This window comes from Equus caballus, chromosome 19 (genome assembly GCF_041296265.1).
Source record: "Equus caballus isolate H_3958 breed thoroughbred chromosome 19, TB-T2T, whole genome shotgun sequence".
Taxonomy (NCBI): domain Eukaryota; kingdom Metazoa; phylum Chordata; class Mammalia; order Perissodactyla; family Equidae; genus Equus; species Equus caballus.
The window spans coordinates 55,800,872-55,820,466 of record NC_091702.1 but is presented as its reverse complement, the minus strand read 5'-3'; the positions used below and the strand labels follow the sequence as shown (position 1 = coordinate 55,820,466).

Here is a 19,595-nt window from a genome sequence, read left to right as displayed (position 1 = left end):
TGTTATATTTGAGCTTAAAATTAAGGTTATCCTTTTTTAAAGGCTCCAAACTTTACAGTGATATAAAGGAGCCGTATCATTTCTAACTTTTGGCTCATATGTCATATATTTAAATGGAATTTCCTCTTAAACAATGAGGTATTTTCATATTTCATAGAGGAAATTTATCTTTCTCCATTATTAGCTACCTGCAGAAGTGTTCCTTTTTTATTAATATGTGCCTTCAGTACAAATAGTCAAGTGTTTACCCACCCAAGTCAGAGAACTTTCTACAGTGCAGAGATAGTAAGAAAAGATGAGATGCAAATATAAAGGTTTTAAATAACTGAACTTGTGCAGTAATCAGTCTTGATAATCAGTATTGAGTTGGTGTTTTCTAACTTGTCATTTTGGCTGAACTTTCTTTAGCCCACTTAAGTTATGTCTGTCAAAGTAAAACTTCTTTAAGTTGACAACATGACATACATATATATGTATATATCTATATCTATAATGAGCATATGTCAAAGATTTATTAAACTTCTTAGGGAATCGACAGATGGTAAACCTGAGTCAGAGGACAATTCAAGAAACGTAGGTATCGAAGAAAGAGTGTTGGGATGAGATTCCCGTGCTGAGAAGAGCTAGCATGGGAGGCCCGACTGCTTATCCTCAGAGAGGCCTGCTGACAAGGTCAGCCCTTGGCTGGTGTCTGCGAACTTGGATTTTAGGAGCATTCCACCATTCCCAGAACCAGTAAAAGTGGCTCACTCTGTCTCAACTGTCTGTACAAACAGTGTCGTCAGTGCCACACACCTGTTCTCCTGGGAGTCTGGATTTGGGTAGGTGCCAGGCAGGGCCTGCCTCAGTGACCAGCTCCCAGTACAAACTGGGCGCTGAGTCTCCCAAAGCCTCCTTGGTGGACAGCATTTCACATGTGCTGTCACAGCTCACACGGGAGTCAAGCTCAACCCATGCCACTCCACTGGGCGAGAATCTTGGAAGCTTGTGCCTGGGTTTCCCGGACTTCACCCCACAGGCCGTTTTCCTTTGCGATTTTGCTTTGTATCCTTTCACTAATAAATCATTGCTGTGAGTGGAACTATGTGCTGAGTCCTGTGAGTCCTCCTGACAAATCATCAAACCTGGGAGTGGTCCCTGACATATAAAACAGGTTAGTATACAGGGCAATAATAGTACAATCTCTGAGTTACCTTTTATACCAAACAAAAGGCACAGATCAAAAATATGTGAATCATCTGTGTGTACCATGGCGCCTGGTGCCAGACAGGGTTGTTAGAGGATGGCAGGGTGGCCAGTCTCTGCCCAGACGCTGCCAGGCATGACCTTTAGAAAGATGAAGAGGAAAGGGCCCCTGCCCATGAGGGTTTTCTAAGGTTGGCCATAATTACAATAAAATGTCATAAATATCATTAGAGGTTCATAGCATACCTGTAGAGGCACTGTAGTACAGTGCTTGGGGACAGAGACTCGAGCTTGCGTTTAAATCCTGGCTTGCCATTTACTAGCCTTGTGACTGAGCAATTTACTTCACCTCCTTGAGGTTTCCTCATCTGTAAAATGTCATAACATAAACCTAGTTGATCATAAGGGTCAAGTAAGCACAACGAGTCTGGAACAATGACACATGGGAGTCACTGTCTTTTCGCTTTTATTTTTGTTATGCACAGAGCACACAGTCCAGTGAGAAACTGATGGTCAATCAATTCATGGAGGTTCAGGAAGGAAAGTGGAGGCAAGGAAGTGGGTCTGGCTTCTAACGCTGAGCTGGGTCGGACCTTCCTAACCTCAGGATCCCTTGTGGGATATCCTTTCAAATGTTCAATGGTTAGAAAAAGCCACAGAGGAGGCAACTTCTCTATCTAAAGACAGGAAAAGCTGTTTTAAAATTTAATCTAGCTCTGCAGGGGGTAACATCACAAATTCCAAATGTTAGAATCAGTGAGATTTAGTATATTCTAGTACATTAGTTATTTTAGTGTTCTTTTCTATTTTCCCCTAAAGCTCTTTTTTTCTAAAACCACTCCATGCCGTGTATTCAGTGACATGGAAAACCCTTGGACAGCCAGCAGCCCCTGAGTGCCTTATCCTCTGGAACTCCTGCTTGCTTTTAAAAAGCAGCACGACCCCCTCTAAACAATCTCAGCCAGCGCAATGGAAAGGAACGAGGGAATGCCAATGGAAAGGAAGGCTCAGTGAGGCCACATTCTGTGTTTGCTTTTGCTGCATCTACTGAGCTTAGAGGCATTTCCAGACACAAATCTAAACAGTATGCTGTTCTCTGAGTGGCCAATGGAAAGGTCTGTGTGGAGGAGGGGCAGAAAAGAGCTTTGAGCTATGCCTTGCTGTGGCCCCTGCTCTGCCACAGTATCCTCTCCAGAACCGGGAACTCAGTCATTCACTAAAAGCACCCCAGCTGTTTGATTACAATGGAAGGAAATCTTTGGGTATAAAAGATCTGCAAAACACAGTCTACGGAAAAAAAAAAAAAAAACAGAAATGCAAATGTACATCTTTAAGAATTGTTTCTGGCTTTATCTAACAAATCAATACCTTCCATAGAGCCGTTCCAGGCCTGGAGAAAGTAACATGCTTCCTGTGTGGGTCTCCATTTTCTTAGTCCCACGTTGGAACTGACCTTATTGCTGCCACCCAAGATGCAACTCAGTGACTTCCAAAATTCTGCTGACAATATCCCGGCTCCAAACTCTTCCCCTAAGCTGCACGTCTCTGGAGACAGTTCTGCTGTCTTTAGAGCTTCTTCAATGGACGATTCCACGCAGCATGGAGACCTGCATTAGTCAGCCCTTCGCCTGTGGTTTCTAAACCTACTGCTCTCTCCCAAAGGCTCTGATTCTCTCACACCCTTTGTTTTTCACCGAGTTCTCTCTCCTAGGCCTGCAACTACTGACCACTAAGTCTTCTCTCAGGCAAACCACCCATACATCTGCTAAGTAATTAAATTTTCACTAGTCCAGGCCCCAGCCAGCAGGAGATTTTTCTCAATGCATGTATTATTTCAGGAATCATTTCCTGCATAACTTGTAATCAGTTTCCCACTGGGAGAAAGATCATCTCACATACTGGAATTGCTTTATCTAACGAGCCTGAATCAATTGACCAATCCGCTCCAGGGACAAGAATTATATTTTATTCCTCTCCAGCACAGTGAGTGGTTCGCACAATTAAGCACTCAAAAAATACTTGTGATTGAAGCAAAGGACAAATTTTGGGGTATTTGTGTCATGAAAAGTATCAAGAGTTGGACACAACACCAATGAGACTCACTCTTTACCCCTAAGTGGCTTACAGCTAGGAGGACACACTGCCAAGCCCTTCGGGATTTATAAAAATTTCAGACCGACCTAGGTCCAGTGGCTTCTCCTGAGGTCTAGTTCGCTGATACTAAATCTTCAGTTAACCACTGACAGCATGTCAGTCGTGACTTTGTGGTCCTTAATTATAAACTGATGAAATCTTTACACTCTTTCAAAACCTTTCAATCCAAGAGTTCTTAGCACATTGAGCTGTTCAATTTATGAAACTTGATCTTAGTGTCTGTTGATTAAAAATAGCATTAAAAAGCTACATTCCTTGAATAGGTCAAACTGAGGCACAACAGTTTCCCACCAGGATGGAAGTTTCCGGAACAAACCCGGCTGGCAGCTGAACAAGTTAATGGTTGCAGCTCTCAGCCCCTCCCCTCCCGCCTCGCCAAACAACTGTTACCTCCGGGCAGGGGGAAAGTGGTTTGGCAACTCCCGACAGATGGACAGCTGACAGAATGGACCCTCCTCAGGCCCCATCCCCCCTGCAGCTGTGTGCTGGCCCTGCATACAATCGGCCGTCTCCCCCAGAGGAGGGGAAAGAATTGTGCAGCTGAAAAAGAGGCTCTCAGCGGGAGGGAGGTGGGCGGGCTTGACTGACACCCCAGAGGGCTGGCTTTTTGGACGGCTCTTAGCAACGGCCCTGATTTGACCCTCCTCAGCCGGGAGAAAATCGAATCAGTGTACCCTTCTCCCAGGCGCCATGCAGCATCAGCAACTGAACGTCAAGGCGGCCTTCCTCCCTGCCTGTTAATTACCTGCTCTTTCCCATCTCAAGGGTCCTGCCCTTGCAAAGCGCTACTAGAGGAGGGAAGAAACGACCATCACCCAGCCCCCCTGCGGCCTGGGGGTTCAGCCTTGATTGTGAGTCCTGTACATCATCTCGTCTCATTGATAAGCGGGACCGAGACGGGGGTTCCAGCCCCCCGGGACCGGCAGGGGCTTTATTCTAGAGTCACCGGCGCGTGTCTGCGCTTTTCTTTCCCGTTTGTAGGTGAACCCCCAGTGGCTTCATTGGCTCCTTGATTTAAACCACGCCCGGCTTTCTGCCCGCTTTGCCGCTGCTGGGCCAGGCGGCCCAGCCACATCCCAGCCGCGTTCGCAGGGAGCCGGCGCTGCTGCGCTATTGTGTGGATGCCGCGCGTGTCCTCTCTTCTCTTGCAGAGATGGCTAACCGGGGCCCGAGCTACGGCTTAAGCCGAGAGGTGCAGGAGAAGATCGAGCAGAAGTACGACGCGGACCTGGAGAACAAGCTGGTGGACTGGATCATCCTACAGTGCGCCGAGGACATTGAGCACCCTCCTCCCGGCAGGGCCCATTTTCAGAAATGGTTAATGGACGGGACGGTAAGGCCAGCAGCGGTCTCGGTTGGGGTCGGCGGGCTGGAAGCCCTCCGGGGCCTTTCCTGGGGACGTGAGGCTGCGGGAGGAGGTGCTGCTGCCAAGCCCCGTGTCTCACGGGGAAGGAACGGGAAAGCCTTATTTCCTTGGAGTCGGGAGACCTGGGCTCCCCGCACAATTGCCTAACTAGCTTAGAGGATTCTCCACCCATCCGAGACATCGCCGCTTCTAATGAGTTGTTGACAAATCCGAAGCCCTTTTGCTCTTTCTAGTGAGAATAAAGATAAGTATTTCCTTGAGATCTCTCCAGCCCTCTTGGTGCACCAGCTCGTCTGGGGCCATTCCCCGCCCAGGGGAATAGTTTCACTACATAGTAAAACAAAGAAAGAGGTGGGGAAGGAACTAACCACCTTCCATCCTTCCCGGAGCCACGCTCCCTGGGGGTGCTCAGCGTCTGTTGGATGGATGGGTTCTCATGAAACTGAAGAGAATCCTTATTTGATACCTGCTTTTCTGACCAGATGGTCCTGTGGTTTGGGGAGCTGGGGATGGCCCTGACAATTCAAACAAGCCGGTCTTTTCCCGCAGGCTGTGATTTTCTGTTACGTAACTGCTATTCCCTACTTTTGTGGGGTTGCCCAGGGCTTGGGTTATAGGGATCTGGGAGGAGGGTACCCAGTTCTGTTCTTTTACATGTTATTAGCACATATAGGATGAGTTATTGAAGCCTGATTCTGATCTGCCTTTTGATAGAAGACATAACATTAGACTCTATCATTTGACCTTTCCGAGAGCCACTAACTCCTGCCTCCATTGGAAGTCTGCAGTCATGGCCTCCCAAACACGCATCCTTCCCTAGCTGTCACGTCTTTCCTTCCCGCAGAGAAAGGAAGGGAGGAGCAAGGAGGGAAGGGCATTCTCAGGCTACTGGACTCACTGGGGCCAGGAGCAGCCCCGGGAATGGGGTCGCCTGGGTCTTTTGGGCTCAGTATGGAAACTCGGCCCCCCAGCCCTGAGCCCATGCCTTCCTACGCCCAAACCTGTGAGCTGTGTCCCCTGAGAGCCAGGATTCCCTTTGCATTAGTGATGGGTAAAGACAAATGGAAACACTGATTTTGTCTCCCCTGTCTCCCTTCAGGTCCTGTGCAAGCTGATAAACAGTTTATACCCACCAGGACAAGAGCCCATTCCCAAGATCTCAGAGTCAAAGATGGCTTTTAAGCAGATGGAGCAAATCTCCCAGTTTCTGAAAGCTGCGGAGATCTACGGCGTCAGGACCACTGATATTTTTCAGACGGTGGATCTCTGGGAAGGTAAACAGTGCTCGTGCCTTTGCGATTGTTCTCCCCCCCTCCCTCCCCTTCACCCATCTCTTTGTGAAACCTGCTCACAGTGTTCTTCCCTGTGCCTCTGTGTGTGTGTGTGTGTGTGTGTGTGTATGAGCACACACATGTGTTTGTGTGGTGGGGGCAGGGGAGCATCAGCTGTCACCCCAGGGGCACTGTTAGCCTCCCTCTCTGTGAGTACCCTCCTCTAAGGGTACTCACACCCTGGGACACAGTGGAGACCTCAGCCAACTAACACATAAACAGAAGCCCCCACGGAGAGGAAGCTAAAATGGTTACACGGATGCCTTTCATTCCTGTTACCCCTCCCACAGGAACAAATGACAGCTACTGGAAGATGGGGGAAGGGGGGCAAGTGTGCTTCTGACTCACCAGCCGTGGGGCTTATAGACAAAACCACCTGGTATGATTTTGTCATTCAGTCTAAGAAATAAATAGCACCCCAACCTTTTATTAAAGTATTATCTGAGAGCTTGGTGACCATGCCTTCCAGAAAGGTATTCTGCTCAGGGAATGTGACAAATGATTTTTTTGTTTGTTTTTTTGTTCACATTTATGAATTGACTTGATTAAGAAATCTTACGAAGCGAAATAAAGTCACCTTTCTGGATGTATTTAACAATCCACTATTATTGGGGAAAAGTACGTGAACGGAGACACTGCCAGAGAATTTGGGACTTAGCATACCCCTGAGCCCAAATGCGTGCCCATCCTTGCAGCTGCTCCACACTCAGCCTGCCTGGGCACCAGGAGATGCAGACCAGTCCTCGCAGGACTGCCAGGTTGAGTCTGCTCTCTCGTGCTCATTGTCACTGGCTGTCATCAGTGGCCCAGCCCTTAGGGGCAGTGACCCAAATGACTCTGCTGACCGTGGGAATGGGGTAGCTTTCCTGTGATCAAGAGACAATGGTATTTTAAGAGGTATTCAGATGGTAGCTGAAATAGATTTATAGCAGATGACCATTCTACTAAACAATTTATAGAGAAACAGTTGCCTCCTTAATCCTCCCACTCCCCTGTGGCAGGCAGAGAGCTGGCCTTTCCTGTTCACCCATGAGTGGTTACAATGCTGAGATGCCAGTCAGTTTACCTTGTGTTTGCCATTACTTAGAAACTCAGATAGCCAAAGCCTCAGGCTGGGCCGTTGGACTTCATGGACACTTGCCTCCAAATCCCCATGTCTTGTCACAGCTGAGACTTGCTCCCTGCTTTTAGATCAAAACTGTGATGATTTTCCCCAGCTAATAAAGACAGCTACTGCTTATTGATATTTTCCCATACACTAGGCATGGTACAAGTGCTTTACTGCATAATGCCAATCAATGCTCCTAACAATCCTATGAGGTGAGTGTTTTTAATTTCCCCATTTCATAGATGATGAAAGTGAAGCTCGCCTGTGATTACTCGTGTACCTGATACGGCTGTCCAGTAATTAGCAGAGCTAAACCTCAAACCCAGGCTCTCTGATGCCAAAGGACAGGGCCTTACCTAGTCTGCCATCCATGCTTTGTCCAGGAGGCTGCATCCTTCCCCTGCATGGTGCATGTGCTGTTGAGTCATAAGGGTGACTGATGAGGATGGAGGGCAGGAAGAGGAGGACTCAGGGCTAGAGCCCCTGCACTAGGAGTTTGTGTGAATGGAAGGGGCCCCATGAGACCCCTCAAGTACAGGAAGTGTGTAGGAGGAAGGAACTGGGAGGTGGGTGGGAGGCGGGGATCCCGAGGGTGCTTTCCTGTCTTTACATTACTGAGGATGTTTCACTTGCCTTTCCCCTTTTTCCAAAGACCACGCAGGTGAACTTTCCACCCAGAAGCTGCTGGCAGTGAGGGGGGAGGGGTGTAGGGAGCAATGGCCCCTGATAGAGCAGGAGGAGGTCTACACCGCCTGCCCAGCCCTGGGTGTTAGTCACCTGTTAGGGAAGTAGGAGGTTGAGGGACATGAGTGTGACTGTGTCTGAGAGAGGGTGGCGGACAGATGGGCTCCAGGGTGGGATAATGCTTCTGAAAGAAGGGAACAAGGCAGACACTGAGGGCTCTCATCCCCAGGGCAAGAAGGATGGGGCTTTAAAGGAAATAAGGAAGGAGACTCACTCCAAGGGTGCTGGACTGACCTGCTATAGGTAGGGCATGCAGTAGGTGGGGATAGCCGGCAATAGGAAAGCAGATGCTTGGGAGTGTCCAAATGGCCTCTAGGGGCCCCAGGGCCTGGTGGTCTCATCCATGGAGTAGCATCTGAGGACTGAGGTTCAGGGAGATTCATTCCAAGCGTTGGAGAGAATGCTTGTCATCTCCCAGGATCACTGCCTGAGGCTCAGGCCAGAGCAGGTTACAATATAGTAGAGCAGGAGGTGGGAAGGTGGGTTGCTTTGAGCAGAGAAAAGGGAAGGGGGGTGGCCTTGAGTAAGTCCAGCAGTGAGACCCTGGGAACAGCAGCATGGACTGAGTGAGCGAGGCTGGGTCCTTTCTGCAGAGCTGGTTGTCGCCCCTGAGTTTGGGCATGAGTAAGCTGCAATTAGAGGGATGCTGCAGGGTGGGGTTGGCGTGTGTCTGTGTGCAGGGGAGGATGTACATGTTTGTGCACACAGCTTTTGGACTAGCCATTTGCTTAGCTTAGTCCCGCCTTCTCCCTACTATTCCACCCCCTGACTGCGGTTTTCCGTTCACTCACATTCATTTCCGATTCCGTGCACCGAGGTTGTGGTGGCTGTGGCTGCTGTGGGTCCAGCCCTCCTTGCTTCTCTTCCTCCTCTGCAGGCATTTTACGCTCTGCAGCTCTCAGTCCCCTGTCTTCCTGCTGGGCATCTTCCCAAGTAGGGCTCTGCTTGCCCACGGCTGCCCAGTGACTCCATGCTGCTCTTACGTCGCAGATAAATCAAGCTGAGGGATCCCTGGCTCGCAAAACACCTTCTCTTTTAGGCCTTAATCAGTTAGACAGGCAGAGGCCCCAGAAGTACCCACTATCCTGAAATCCCTTTTAGATGCAAGGTAAATATTTGGAGTAGACTCAGGAGCATCCAGAATAAAAGATTCAGGGGTTTAAAAAGGAACCCAGGGCTGAACGGTCCAGAAAACAACCCTACCACAGGGACAGTGTAGACAAAGCTACTGAAGTTCCCCTGAGAGAAGCTGGGAGGGACCAGTCCTTTCAGTGATGGGGAAGAAGTGAGTGCTGCTTCCAGCGATGGAAGACGATGGGGAAAGTCTTGCTCTTGGATGAGAGAAGGTGAATGCCTGGCAGGTTGCTTTTGGATTTGCCATGGGTGCGGGCAAAGGGCTGGGGTGGGGCCATCTCAGCTCTCTGTGACTCAGAGGAGAGGTGCTGGAGGACACTTCAGCATCATTTCTGTGGAGGGAAAGGGAAGGATAGAAAAGGAAGGGCCAGAAAAGGAGGGGTGTGTGCAATTGTGTGTAAGAGAGAGAGAACACGCGAGAGCCTCTGTGTGTGCTGGTCAGAAAGACTGCAGAGAAAGCTCAACCTGGAAGGCAGTAGAGCGCGGGCTCTGGAGTCAGAAATTCGACTGCCCGGTCACACCTCTGTGCCACCACTTAGCAGTTAGCTTTTCTAAGCTGTGATTTTCTCAGCTGTCAAATGGGGATAATAGTACCTATTTCACAGGGTAGATATGGGAAGTCAATGAGATAATGCATTAAAAGTGCTGAGCCTACTGCCTGGCAATGGTGGAGCATAATAAATGCTGGCAGTGTAACAAGTACTGTAGTCATTGGCCTGTCTTTTTTAAAACTAATAGAAAATGAGGACAGCAGGAGCAAGGCTGGAAAGGCACTTATTCTGTCTTGGAACAAATGGACAGAAGCCGATAGGGTTGCCTGGATGACCTCTGCCCTCTCTGTCATCTGGGATCCCTTCACCTCATCGGCCATTCTCCCATACGGAGGGCTGGCTTTGTGGGTCACCTTACTGACTTTTTTCCACCTCGTGATCATTACTCTTGATGTCTTTCCATCGTATATTGCTTTGCCAATTCCAGACTCAGAAGATCTGGGAAAAGCAGAAAGAGGATGAGTTTTGGAGTCAGGTAGATGGGCTGACACTCTTCCCTAGGACATCCTAGCTGTGTGACCTTGGTTAAGCTGCTTAGCTTCTCAGAGCCTCAGTTCCCTTCTCTGTCAACCAGTCTAGCACCTCCCTCGGAGGGTTCTTGTAAGGATTAAACATGTAAAATGCCTGGCTCAATTCCTGGCAGATAGACACCTAATAAATGTTGGCTTATTTCTCCCTCCTAAATACTATACATATTGTTATATACATAATATCAATGTTACATATGTGCTCATCCGCAACTAACCCTTTTGGTTCCTTTGCATGACCACGTGGCCAGCATAGACATGTAGAATTCTAGAATCTCAGAACAGGCCGGACTCAAAGATCAATCACATCTGACTACTCTTCTCAGTAGTCCTACCGACAAGGATCCTGGACACCTGGTTTTGTCTTGCCTCCCTGTTCCCCCTCGTTGATGACTGGGAGTTAGAGAGGTAAACCCGTTAGAGATATAAACCATCGGGGCTGGAGTGCCTGGAAGGTCCAAACGTATTCTCTGGAGAGGTGTCACTGTATGTGTCATTCCTCAACAGCAAGAGGAAGAGACGTTTCACCCAAGTGGAGAGACGTTTTGGGATATTGTGACGTACTGTAGTGACTTGAGATGTCACAAATGCCGGCCGCTTGAAGCCTCCTTTTCTGTCGGAACAGCCTTCCCAGCCTTTACGCCAAGTGCTTCTCACAGTAGGAAGGAAGGTTCTTCCTTCCGCCGTGTTCTCAAACACCAGTGTGCCTCAGAATCACCGGGAAGGCTTGTTAGAACACAGATTGCCAGACTCCAGTCCCAGTGTTTCTGAGGTGTTAAGTCTGAGGCAGGGCCTAGGAATTTGCATCGCCTGCTTCTGCTGGTCTGGGAACCCCACTTTGAGAACCACTTCCGTGGAGAGTTTATCCCGAGAGGAAAGCAACGAAAATTCATAAACCCACAGAGCAAGCCCAACCCACCCTCTGACATTTCTCCCTTGATTATAGCAATATTTTCTCTACGTTAAGTGGAGAATTGGGAGCTATGACTAAGATATCACTCAGGGAAATAAGAAATGGTTTCTTCATCCACTGATTGCTTTCTCCGTAAGTCCCAGAAAGTTGAAAAAGCCAGTATTCCAAGAATTACAAGCATGAGTCAAAACTGATAGAAAATGGAAGTAGCTCTGAAACAGAGTGTTGACTGTAAGGCTGTCAAAACTAAATACTAAATCTTTAATATTGAAAGTAGAGTCCAACCTGACTTTACCCCCCTAGATGACATCTCTCTGCTCTTTTTTCTTTCTCTTTATCCTTCTCTTTATTTTTTCTTCCCAAAGATGTGCATAAGATCTCACGAAAGTATAAAAAATTTAAGAGAACAATATCCCAGTTCAAGTATCTTTATGGGAACGATGCTCAAACTTTATGTCATTGAGAATCTCTGGGTTGGGGCAGGGGCTCCTTACAATGGCCCCCCTTGGTCCCACTCCCCAGAGATGATCATTGAGTAGTTTGGAGTGTAAGATCACGCTGGGGAAAACATCACTTCGTGATAATGCAGGAAACAGGGCATGCTGTATTGTCAAGCAGAAGTGTCAGTTGCTCTCTGAGACGCTCTCTGAAACCTTTGCCAGGCAAGACAAGGACAGCTCCTGAGCCATTGCCTCTTTTTACAACTTCCAGTCTAATATTAGCCTCCTCTCATGATAGGGGCCTGGAAGAGTCCAGGTAGCTGGATTGAAATTCTCAGCTGTTAGTGTGAATCTGGCTTCTCCTCTTTCATGTGTCATTTCCCTTCTTATAGCCGGTGGTCCCGTTTCTAGATTGCCACCAGGACTGAGTCTCGTTTCTGCTCTCCCGGCATCTGGATACTTCTCAGCATTTAGTTGGTACTTCTTTTAGGACCGTTCTTTTTTTTCTTGGAAGAACAGCCCTGAGCACTGGTTTTCAGGCTGTCTTGCCAAAGCATCTAGGGGTAGCTTTCAGGGAGCAAAGAGATTCCAAGTTGCCAGGGCTCTGATCTGGCTCCCAACTTGGATCGGAGCCCTTCTAATGATTGATTTTGCTATCGACTTTGTGGCAGAGCTCTCTGAAGAAAGGAGTTATTGCTTAACGCATATCATTTAGTACTTCCAGGGGCCAGACATTGAAGTTTTTAAAAACTGAAATCCAAAGTATTAGGGCAGTGCTTGACCACCCATCCGGCTGTATCAGACTCATGTCGGGAGATTGCTCCAGAATCTGAATTTTTAAGATTCTCAGGTAATTCTGATGATCAGTCTGGTTTGGGAGTCACCAGGTGAAACCCATGTTTCTCAAACTTGCCTGGTGGCATAAATCACCTGGGGAGCCTATTAAAAATATAAACTCCTAGGCCCCAATATAAACTGATTCAGGCCTGCCGAATCAGTCTCTCAGGAGAATGACCTCAAAATTTATATTTTTGAAGAGACACCCCACCCCATCTCATAAATAGTCCAAGAAGCCTGGGAAACCCTGCTCCGAAGCAGCCTGTGTTCTAGGCAGATGGTACACTTGGGTGGGATACCAGCAGTTTAACTTAAGTTGTGTTAAGCTGACACACTTCACAGATCTTCCTTACCCTCACTGCTCCTCCAGACGTTTAAATTTTTGACCCCCAGTTACAGGAATCAGCCTCCACAAAAGTGAACTGGCTCCAGAGACAGATTTCTGTTCAAAATGTTTAGAGTCTTGATGATAATTAACATGATCTGCACATCAGTGGGGGACTCTAGGCCCCAACTGCTTTTTCTTGCTTTAATCTTTTTTCTTCTCTTTTTTGGTGAGGAAGATTGGCCCTGAGCTAACATCTGTTGCCAATATATGTGGCATGTCACCATGGCTTGGCTTGACGAGCAGTGCTAGGTCCGCACCTGGGATCTGAACCTGCAAACCCCAGGCCACCAAAGTGGAGTGTGCAAACTTAACCGCTACACCAGTGGGCCAACCCTCTTGCTTTAATCTTATTTGGGTTGAGACCTGGAGAAATTATTCCAGACAAAAACACTCAAAGACTTACAGCCATTTGGGGTTGGTGCCCTTGACCTTGTGGGCCCCAAGAATTGTGCCCCAGTTTTATCTCCCTAGTGGATTCCCTCTGGCCTAGCACCAAAGCAGCCATCACCATCGCTTTGGGTCATCCCTGATCACTGAGGAATGTACCTCCCCAACCAACCTGCGATGGGGACCCATGGGAGATGGCAGGTGGCCTGGTGGGCTCTGCCAGCTTTGTGTTCAGACATTTGGGCTAGAGCCAGACTCTGGTTTACTCGTTGTGTGACTAGGGCACATTAATTAATCTTCTTGAATTAGTCTTCTCATCCATACATTGGGAGGAATAATATTAATTTTATGGAGTTGATATCATGTATAATAAAGTGACTAGCCTCTAATTTGTATCAAATCTCTTGTCTTGGGACCTTTCTCAAGGAAAACTTTCATTTTGTCAAAACAAAAAATTTGTTCCTGGGAAAAAGTGCCTCCTTTCCCAGCTTCTTTTGCTCCAATTATGTAATCGCCTCCTTTTCCTCTGTCTGGGATGAGGGCAAGTAGTATTTATAGTTCTCCATTCCTGGATATCTTCCTTTGCCCCCGACGTAGTTCCCTCCATCCTTTCTGGGTTCATGTGGTGTATACATGAGCCAGCTACTTGGGAAGGAGGCTGCGCATATGGTTTAACAGCACTGCTTCCGCGCCCACGGCTCTAGTGTAGCTTCTGGGGCTGAACTCCACGTGTGCCAGCCTCCAGATTGCCCCAGATCCTGGACAGACCAGACCTGCTCTTTCTGACCACTAGAAACAGATTTCCTGTGTGCTCTTTGTACAGAGTAGAGATGAGTGATATACCCTAACCTCTTAAGCCCTCGTGTGCTTGATCATTTCTCCAGGCTCTCTCTAATGACTCACTGCTTAAGAGCAAACCCTCTCCCTGTCTCTTCCAGAGTGAGCATTCAGAATGTCATCACTACTGTTCTATTAAAAAAGAGAAGGATCCCATTAGAGAGTGACATTTGCAGAAATGCCTCTCACCGGTGGAAGGGAAGAGTCCTTCTAACAACCACCTCTGCTTCCTCTCTCTTAATTCTCAGTATGCCTTGTGCCCGCCCCCTTCCATATGCTGCCCCGATACTCCATTCTGCACCACGCCAGCTGTCTCTTGAGTCTGGGGGGCACTCCATTGATGCGCCAGCTGTCTCTTGAGTCTCGGGGGCTCTCCACTGAGAGCATTTCATCCCTGTATCCATCAGCCAATCCCACAGAGCCTCAGCATCCAGGAAATCACCCTGTGGTTAATGGAGTGGAGGAGAGAGGTGAGGGAAGAAGTCTCTGCTGTCTCTCTCTCTCTCTCTGAATAAATGGACATCCTGAACTGGGCTTCCTCTGTGGGCCTTAATTGTTGACGTTGTTGGAGTCATGCTCCATTCTCATTTAGTGTCCGTCTTCCCCCTGGAATTCTGTATTCCTCAGTGACTGAGCTGCGGCAGCCAGGCTGGAGAGACCACAGATGCTTCACTCAGTCTGAAGATGGCCTTTTAATATTTGCCCTTAACTGTTGCAGCTCCCCTAGGCTGAATGAGGCCCTCCTTTCTAACCCTGAGCCCTTAGCTTTTGCACTCCACACTCGGGCCTTGCCTGGACCTGCGATCAGTTCTGAATTGCGGGCCTAACCACTTGGTAGGTCTTTCCCCGTGCAGGACAGTTCAGACAGCTGGAGGGAGGACAGGAGGAAGGCTGGAAGGAGCAGGCTGGCTTGTGGGGGCCACTTGCCTTCTCCATGGTTAAGGGTCCCCAGGCTCCTCAGGTTACTCCCCCTCCCAGTGTGTGAGGGGCACCACACACCTCTGTCCCCCTCCTCTTTCTCACACGCAAGCCAGTTATTTATTGTCTCCATTTAGCTCCTTTCAAGCAGCACAAAATAAGGGACCCACCATTTGTGTCACATCGAGTACTTTCTGCGTTGATTTACTTTTCTTCATTTGCCAGGCCTCCGGCCCAAATAGCCAAGTGAATACTCAATTTGATGCACGTGGGTGATTTTAGACCCTTCTAACCCGGAGAAAGTATGAGAAAGATGCCAGCTGGGGTTTGGCACAGTTAATGCATCCAGCCAGCTTCTCTCCAGTTTCCTTTTCTCTTTCCCGTCCTGTGGGAATTCCTCCTCTGCAGACCGCTAAGCCAGTGCCCCTTCAGGGCCTCCCCTGACCACAGCCTCTAGAACCCCCGAGGCCAGGCCTCTGCTCAGAGCAGGGACCTACGTACGTCGGAGCTGCTAAGTGTTGGAATGTTTTATTCAGACGGCCGCTGGGAATGGATGAGAGACTGGGTATCTCTGGTGTGTACCACATAGAGAAGAAATAGCCGGGTGATTCTTTGTTCCTTTCTCGGTCTTTTGGCCGTGGTTATCTTCAGGCCACTTTCAGAAGTATTTGATATCCTCTCCCTTGAATGTGATCTCCTACAGCCCCCATTAGAACTTCCTTCCCAAAGGTCCAGCCCCATTCTTGCAGATTCCTTGGTCCTGATGCAAGCTTTGCTTTTGTCTCTTCCTTGGCTTCCAGGGAAAGACATGGCAGCTGTGCAGAGGACCCTGATGGCTCTAGGCAGTGTCGCTGTCACCAAGGATGATGGCTGCTACCGGGGAGAGCCCTCCTGGTTTCACAGGTAAAAAGCCCTTCTGGCCCCCTGGAGCAGGATGAATATAACAGGAGGGAGCACCTGAAGCCTTGTAGCTCCCCAGAGGCTATTTCCACACACAGCCACTCAGAGCAAGCACTCCTGGCCCCACATTCAGTCCCCCAGAGCAAGGAAAGACCGAGGCTGCCTGCTGTTCAGGCCAACATCCCACCCACGGCAGAAACACTTGGGCCTTTCCTGCTAGATTCCTGGGTCCTCCAGCTCTGTTGCCCGATTCTGTTTCTCCTGAGACTGAACCGGACTGAGTGGCTTTTCTCAGAGGTGGCTGGATGTCTGAACTTGGTTTTTTTATGACCCAAGTAGCCTTGAATCTGCTTATTTATTTGTTTATTTTTGCTCTTAATGAAAGGAAAGTATGTCCTATTTGCCTGCAACAGTCCTGGTTAATGCCTGCTGTCCCAGCGTATGTATTAATAGCACTCCCTTTCACTCGCAGAAGTGGTCTGGTCTGGATAATAAAGTATATATGGTCATGTCAGTAAAGGGCCTTTCCTAAAGAGATTTGTGCTGTTGTTTCTTCCCCGGGGTGGGGGCAGCAAGGGTGCTTACGCTCCACCCAGTAGCTCAGGGGGAGAGGAAGAAAGAAGAGCATATGTAGCGGATACTTGACTCTTCATGTCCCTAATCTCTTTCCCTCTACTTGACAGTTATAAAAATCTACCAGCTTCTGTCATTTTAAATGAACCTGGTCTGAAAACCTCCTAGATATTGGCCAGTTTAGTCCCAGAATTATTAGTGATCTACCATGATCTATTTGGCCCACAACCAAATTAGAATTGTCCCTTCCTTAACTCCTAGGTCCCTCAGCTCTAAAATGGAGCATTAATCCTTGGCCCTCTACAGGGAAGAATGGAATGGGATTAACGACATGCTTTGTAAGAAGTTCTGATTTTAATTTCACAAGGGCTTGAGGTAGCTGTGAGAGAGAGGGTGACAGGAAAGCTGTCTGAGAGTGAAGTCCCCAGAGAGGCAGCCACTGATTCTTTGCTGGAAATCCTAGAAAACCATCTGGGCTTCTAAGGAGTAGAGAGCTCATGTATCTCAGTAGGGCCTGTTTGTGGTAGGGCCGTAGCTCAGGGTAGGACTAGAGCTCAGGATAGGGCCATAGCCCAGGGTAGGACCGTAACCCATGGTAGGGCCATAGCTTAGGGTAGGACCATAGCTCAGGGTAGGGCCATAGCTCAGGGTAGGGCCATACCCTAGGGTAGGGCCATAGCTCAGGGTGGGACGACAGCCCAGGGTTGCGCCACAGCCCAAGGTAGGCCCATAGCTCAGAGTAGGGCCATAGCCCATGTAGGACCATAGCTCAGGGTAGGGCCATAGCTCAGGGTAGGGCCACAGCCCAGGGTAGGCCCATAGCTCAGGGTAGGGCCATAGCCCATGTAGGCCCATAGCTCAGAGTAGGGCCATAGCCCATGTAGGACCATAGCTCAGGGTAGGGCCATAGCTCAGGGTAGGGCCACAGCCCAGGGTAGGCCCATAGCTCAGGGTAGGGCCATAGCCCATGTAGGACCATAGCTCAGGGTAGGGCCATAGCCCAGGGTAGGGCCATAGCTCAGGGTGGGACCATAGCCCAGGGTAGAACCATAGCTCAGGCCAGGTGCATAGCAGGACTCTAGTTCAGTATAGGGCTGCTCTTCTATTTGGTGTCCTCTAATAGAGCCTCTCTAACTGCGTATCTTGGGAAGGGTTTGATAACTGTCAGAATGACATTATTCCATCTCACTCCCTCTGGCCAGGAAAGCCCAGCAGAATCGGAGAGGATTTTCAGAGGAGCAGCTTCGCCAGGGACAGAACGTCATAGGCCTGCAGATGGGCAGCAACAAGGGAGCGTCCCAGGCAGGCATGACGGGATACGGGATGCCCAGGCAGATCATGTAGGACGCCGCATCCTGCCCCCTAGTCGAGAAGACAGCTGTTCACACCACGGTCTCGATGATAAAGAAATAAGTAGTCACCTTCTGACCTTCTCCTCTTTCTCAAAGCCTCCCGTCCCTGGTTGTTGCAAGTGCCGCATTTCTGCCGAGAATCCACGTTGCCTCCTGCTGCCACCTTCTGTTCATGTAGAACTATGCAAAGACTCCACTTCCTTCCTCTCCCAGAGCTCCTTCTGTGCCCTAGAGTCTCTGTTGGTTGGATTATTTATTTATTTATTTGCCACAAATGTCCCTCCTCAACTTATAGAACGCACCTAATAAACAAATTAGTCTTGTGTCTTAAAGTGTACAGTTCATTCTTTGTCTCAGGGTCTTTGCAGGCAGGGCTGGTTTTCATTTCATTTGAGAGGCCAGCAAGATGGGATTAAGCGTAAGCTATAACTGTAGAAATGTAGGTTAGCTTTCAGGAAACCCTTGCAAGGAAACCCTTATATTGACAATGCAGTAGAAAGTTTAGGAATAGTTTTGCCCATTCTGACAGCCTAACGCCATGAAGTCAAGAACAAGGTCTACTCTCTAGGGGACACAGGAAGGAGCAAGCCAAAGCCACTTCTTAAGGCGCTCTTGTCTGGATGGCCAGGCAGTGTCTGATGGATGGGCGGTTTTATCAAATGGATGGGGAGGAATTGTTGAGGGAAAGAGCAGTTTTCACTTCTCTAGCCATAATCTTCCCCCTCCAGGCCAGGCCCTGGGTCTCATGCGGACATTTATACAGTTTCTTCATCGGCCAGGAGTTATAAGCAATGTAGATTGCTCTCTTAGTCATTTATAGGGCTTAAACCCCTAAAACTCTTAGAGACCAGCTAAGACTGAGATCTGGGTAAGATGGGATAGGTTTTAAAGATTTTCTCATCCATAGAAAAATTAAGAAGGCAAATAAGCCTGGGGACCACAATTTGTCTTATTCTTTTCTACCAGTAGAAAGAACAACACAAAAATGATGCTTTTAGTAAGAAAAGAAATAAGGTCTGTTATCCATGTAATGAGTTGTTAATTAACAAGAAAAGGTAAAATGAATGAAACTACTATAGACTGCCACACTGCGAATGTTTGGGTGATGGTTTATCATACTGTTCTTTGCAGTTCTAGGATTCCCATGGAGGGCTGGGAGTGGCAGGGCCGCTGAGGGGGCAGAATCCTGGGTCCTCACTCCTGCTTTCAACCAGAGTGTCACTCATCTTATGTATTATCTACATAGGATTCATCATAAGATTTAAAAGACTTTTAATATATAAAAAAAAAACGCACAGTAAAAAAGAATTATACTAAAGGAAATTAGCCTGTGCATCATCTAAAGGACCTAATGTATCCTCCAGGAATCCTAGTGAAACCTCTGACAACCACTGGTGACTGATCCAGTCCTGGAAAGACGGCACATGAACATGGCAGCTGAATTCCTTCCTCAAACCTTACCTTGGAGCTGCCATGAAAGCAAGAGAGGGAGGTTGGCAGATCCCAACAAGTGAAATAAAACTGGGAGGAAATTCCTGGAGAGAGCTCGGAGGTGGTTAGTCCCTGTTTGCGATTAGGAGTGGAAAGCGTGGGAAATGGCCTCCATCAGCGAGTGGAGAGTTTTGGGAGAGAACTTTCAGGCTATGCCCGTTCTGTTCCCACGTTGCCCTGGCTCTACCACTGCTGTGCCAGATGCTAAGATGCAGAAAAACAGACAAAAACAGCTCAGAGCCAGAAGGAAGTTGCCTGCCAAACCTAGGCCAGCGCTAGGGGCCAGCTGCAGTGAGGAGCAGGGCATAAGAACACTGGTGCATGTGCCAGCACCTGGGCACTTCCTCCTCCCAACATTTTCCCACCCACCCCCTCAGGCTCCCACGCCCTCAGTCGCATCAGATGATGGCCACCTGGAGATGAGGTTGTTGAAAAATTGGAGGCCCTGGGACAGATATT

At 48.6% G+C, this 19,595-nt stretch overlaps 1 protein-coding gene across 1 annotated transcript; it reads left to right on the top strand.

Moving 5' to 3' along the window:
• The first annotated feature begins 3,704 nt into the window (after window positions 1-3,704).
• TAGLN3 (transgelin 3) lies at window positions 3,705-17,977 on the top strand. The gene is made up of 5 exons (XM_001503155.6): window positions 3,705-4,190; window positions 4,491-4,672; window positions 5,805-5,979; window positions 15,621-15,723; window positions 17,496-17,977. Exons 2-5 carry the CDS (start codon window positions 4,493-4,495, stop codon window positions 17,635-17,637), a joined length of 600 nt encoding a protein of 199 aa, XP_001503205.3. The 5' UTR covers window positions 3,705-4,190; window positions 4,491-4,492; the 3' UTR covers window positions 17,638-17,977.
• The last annotated feature ends 1,618 nt before the right edge of the window (window positions 17,978-19,595 follow it).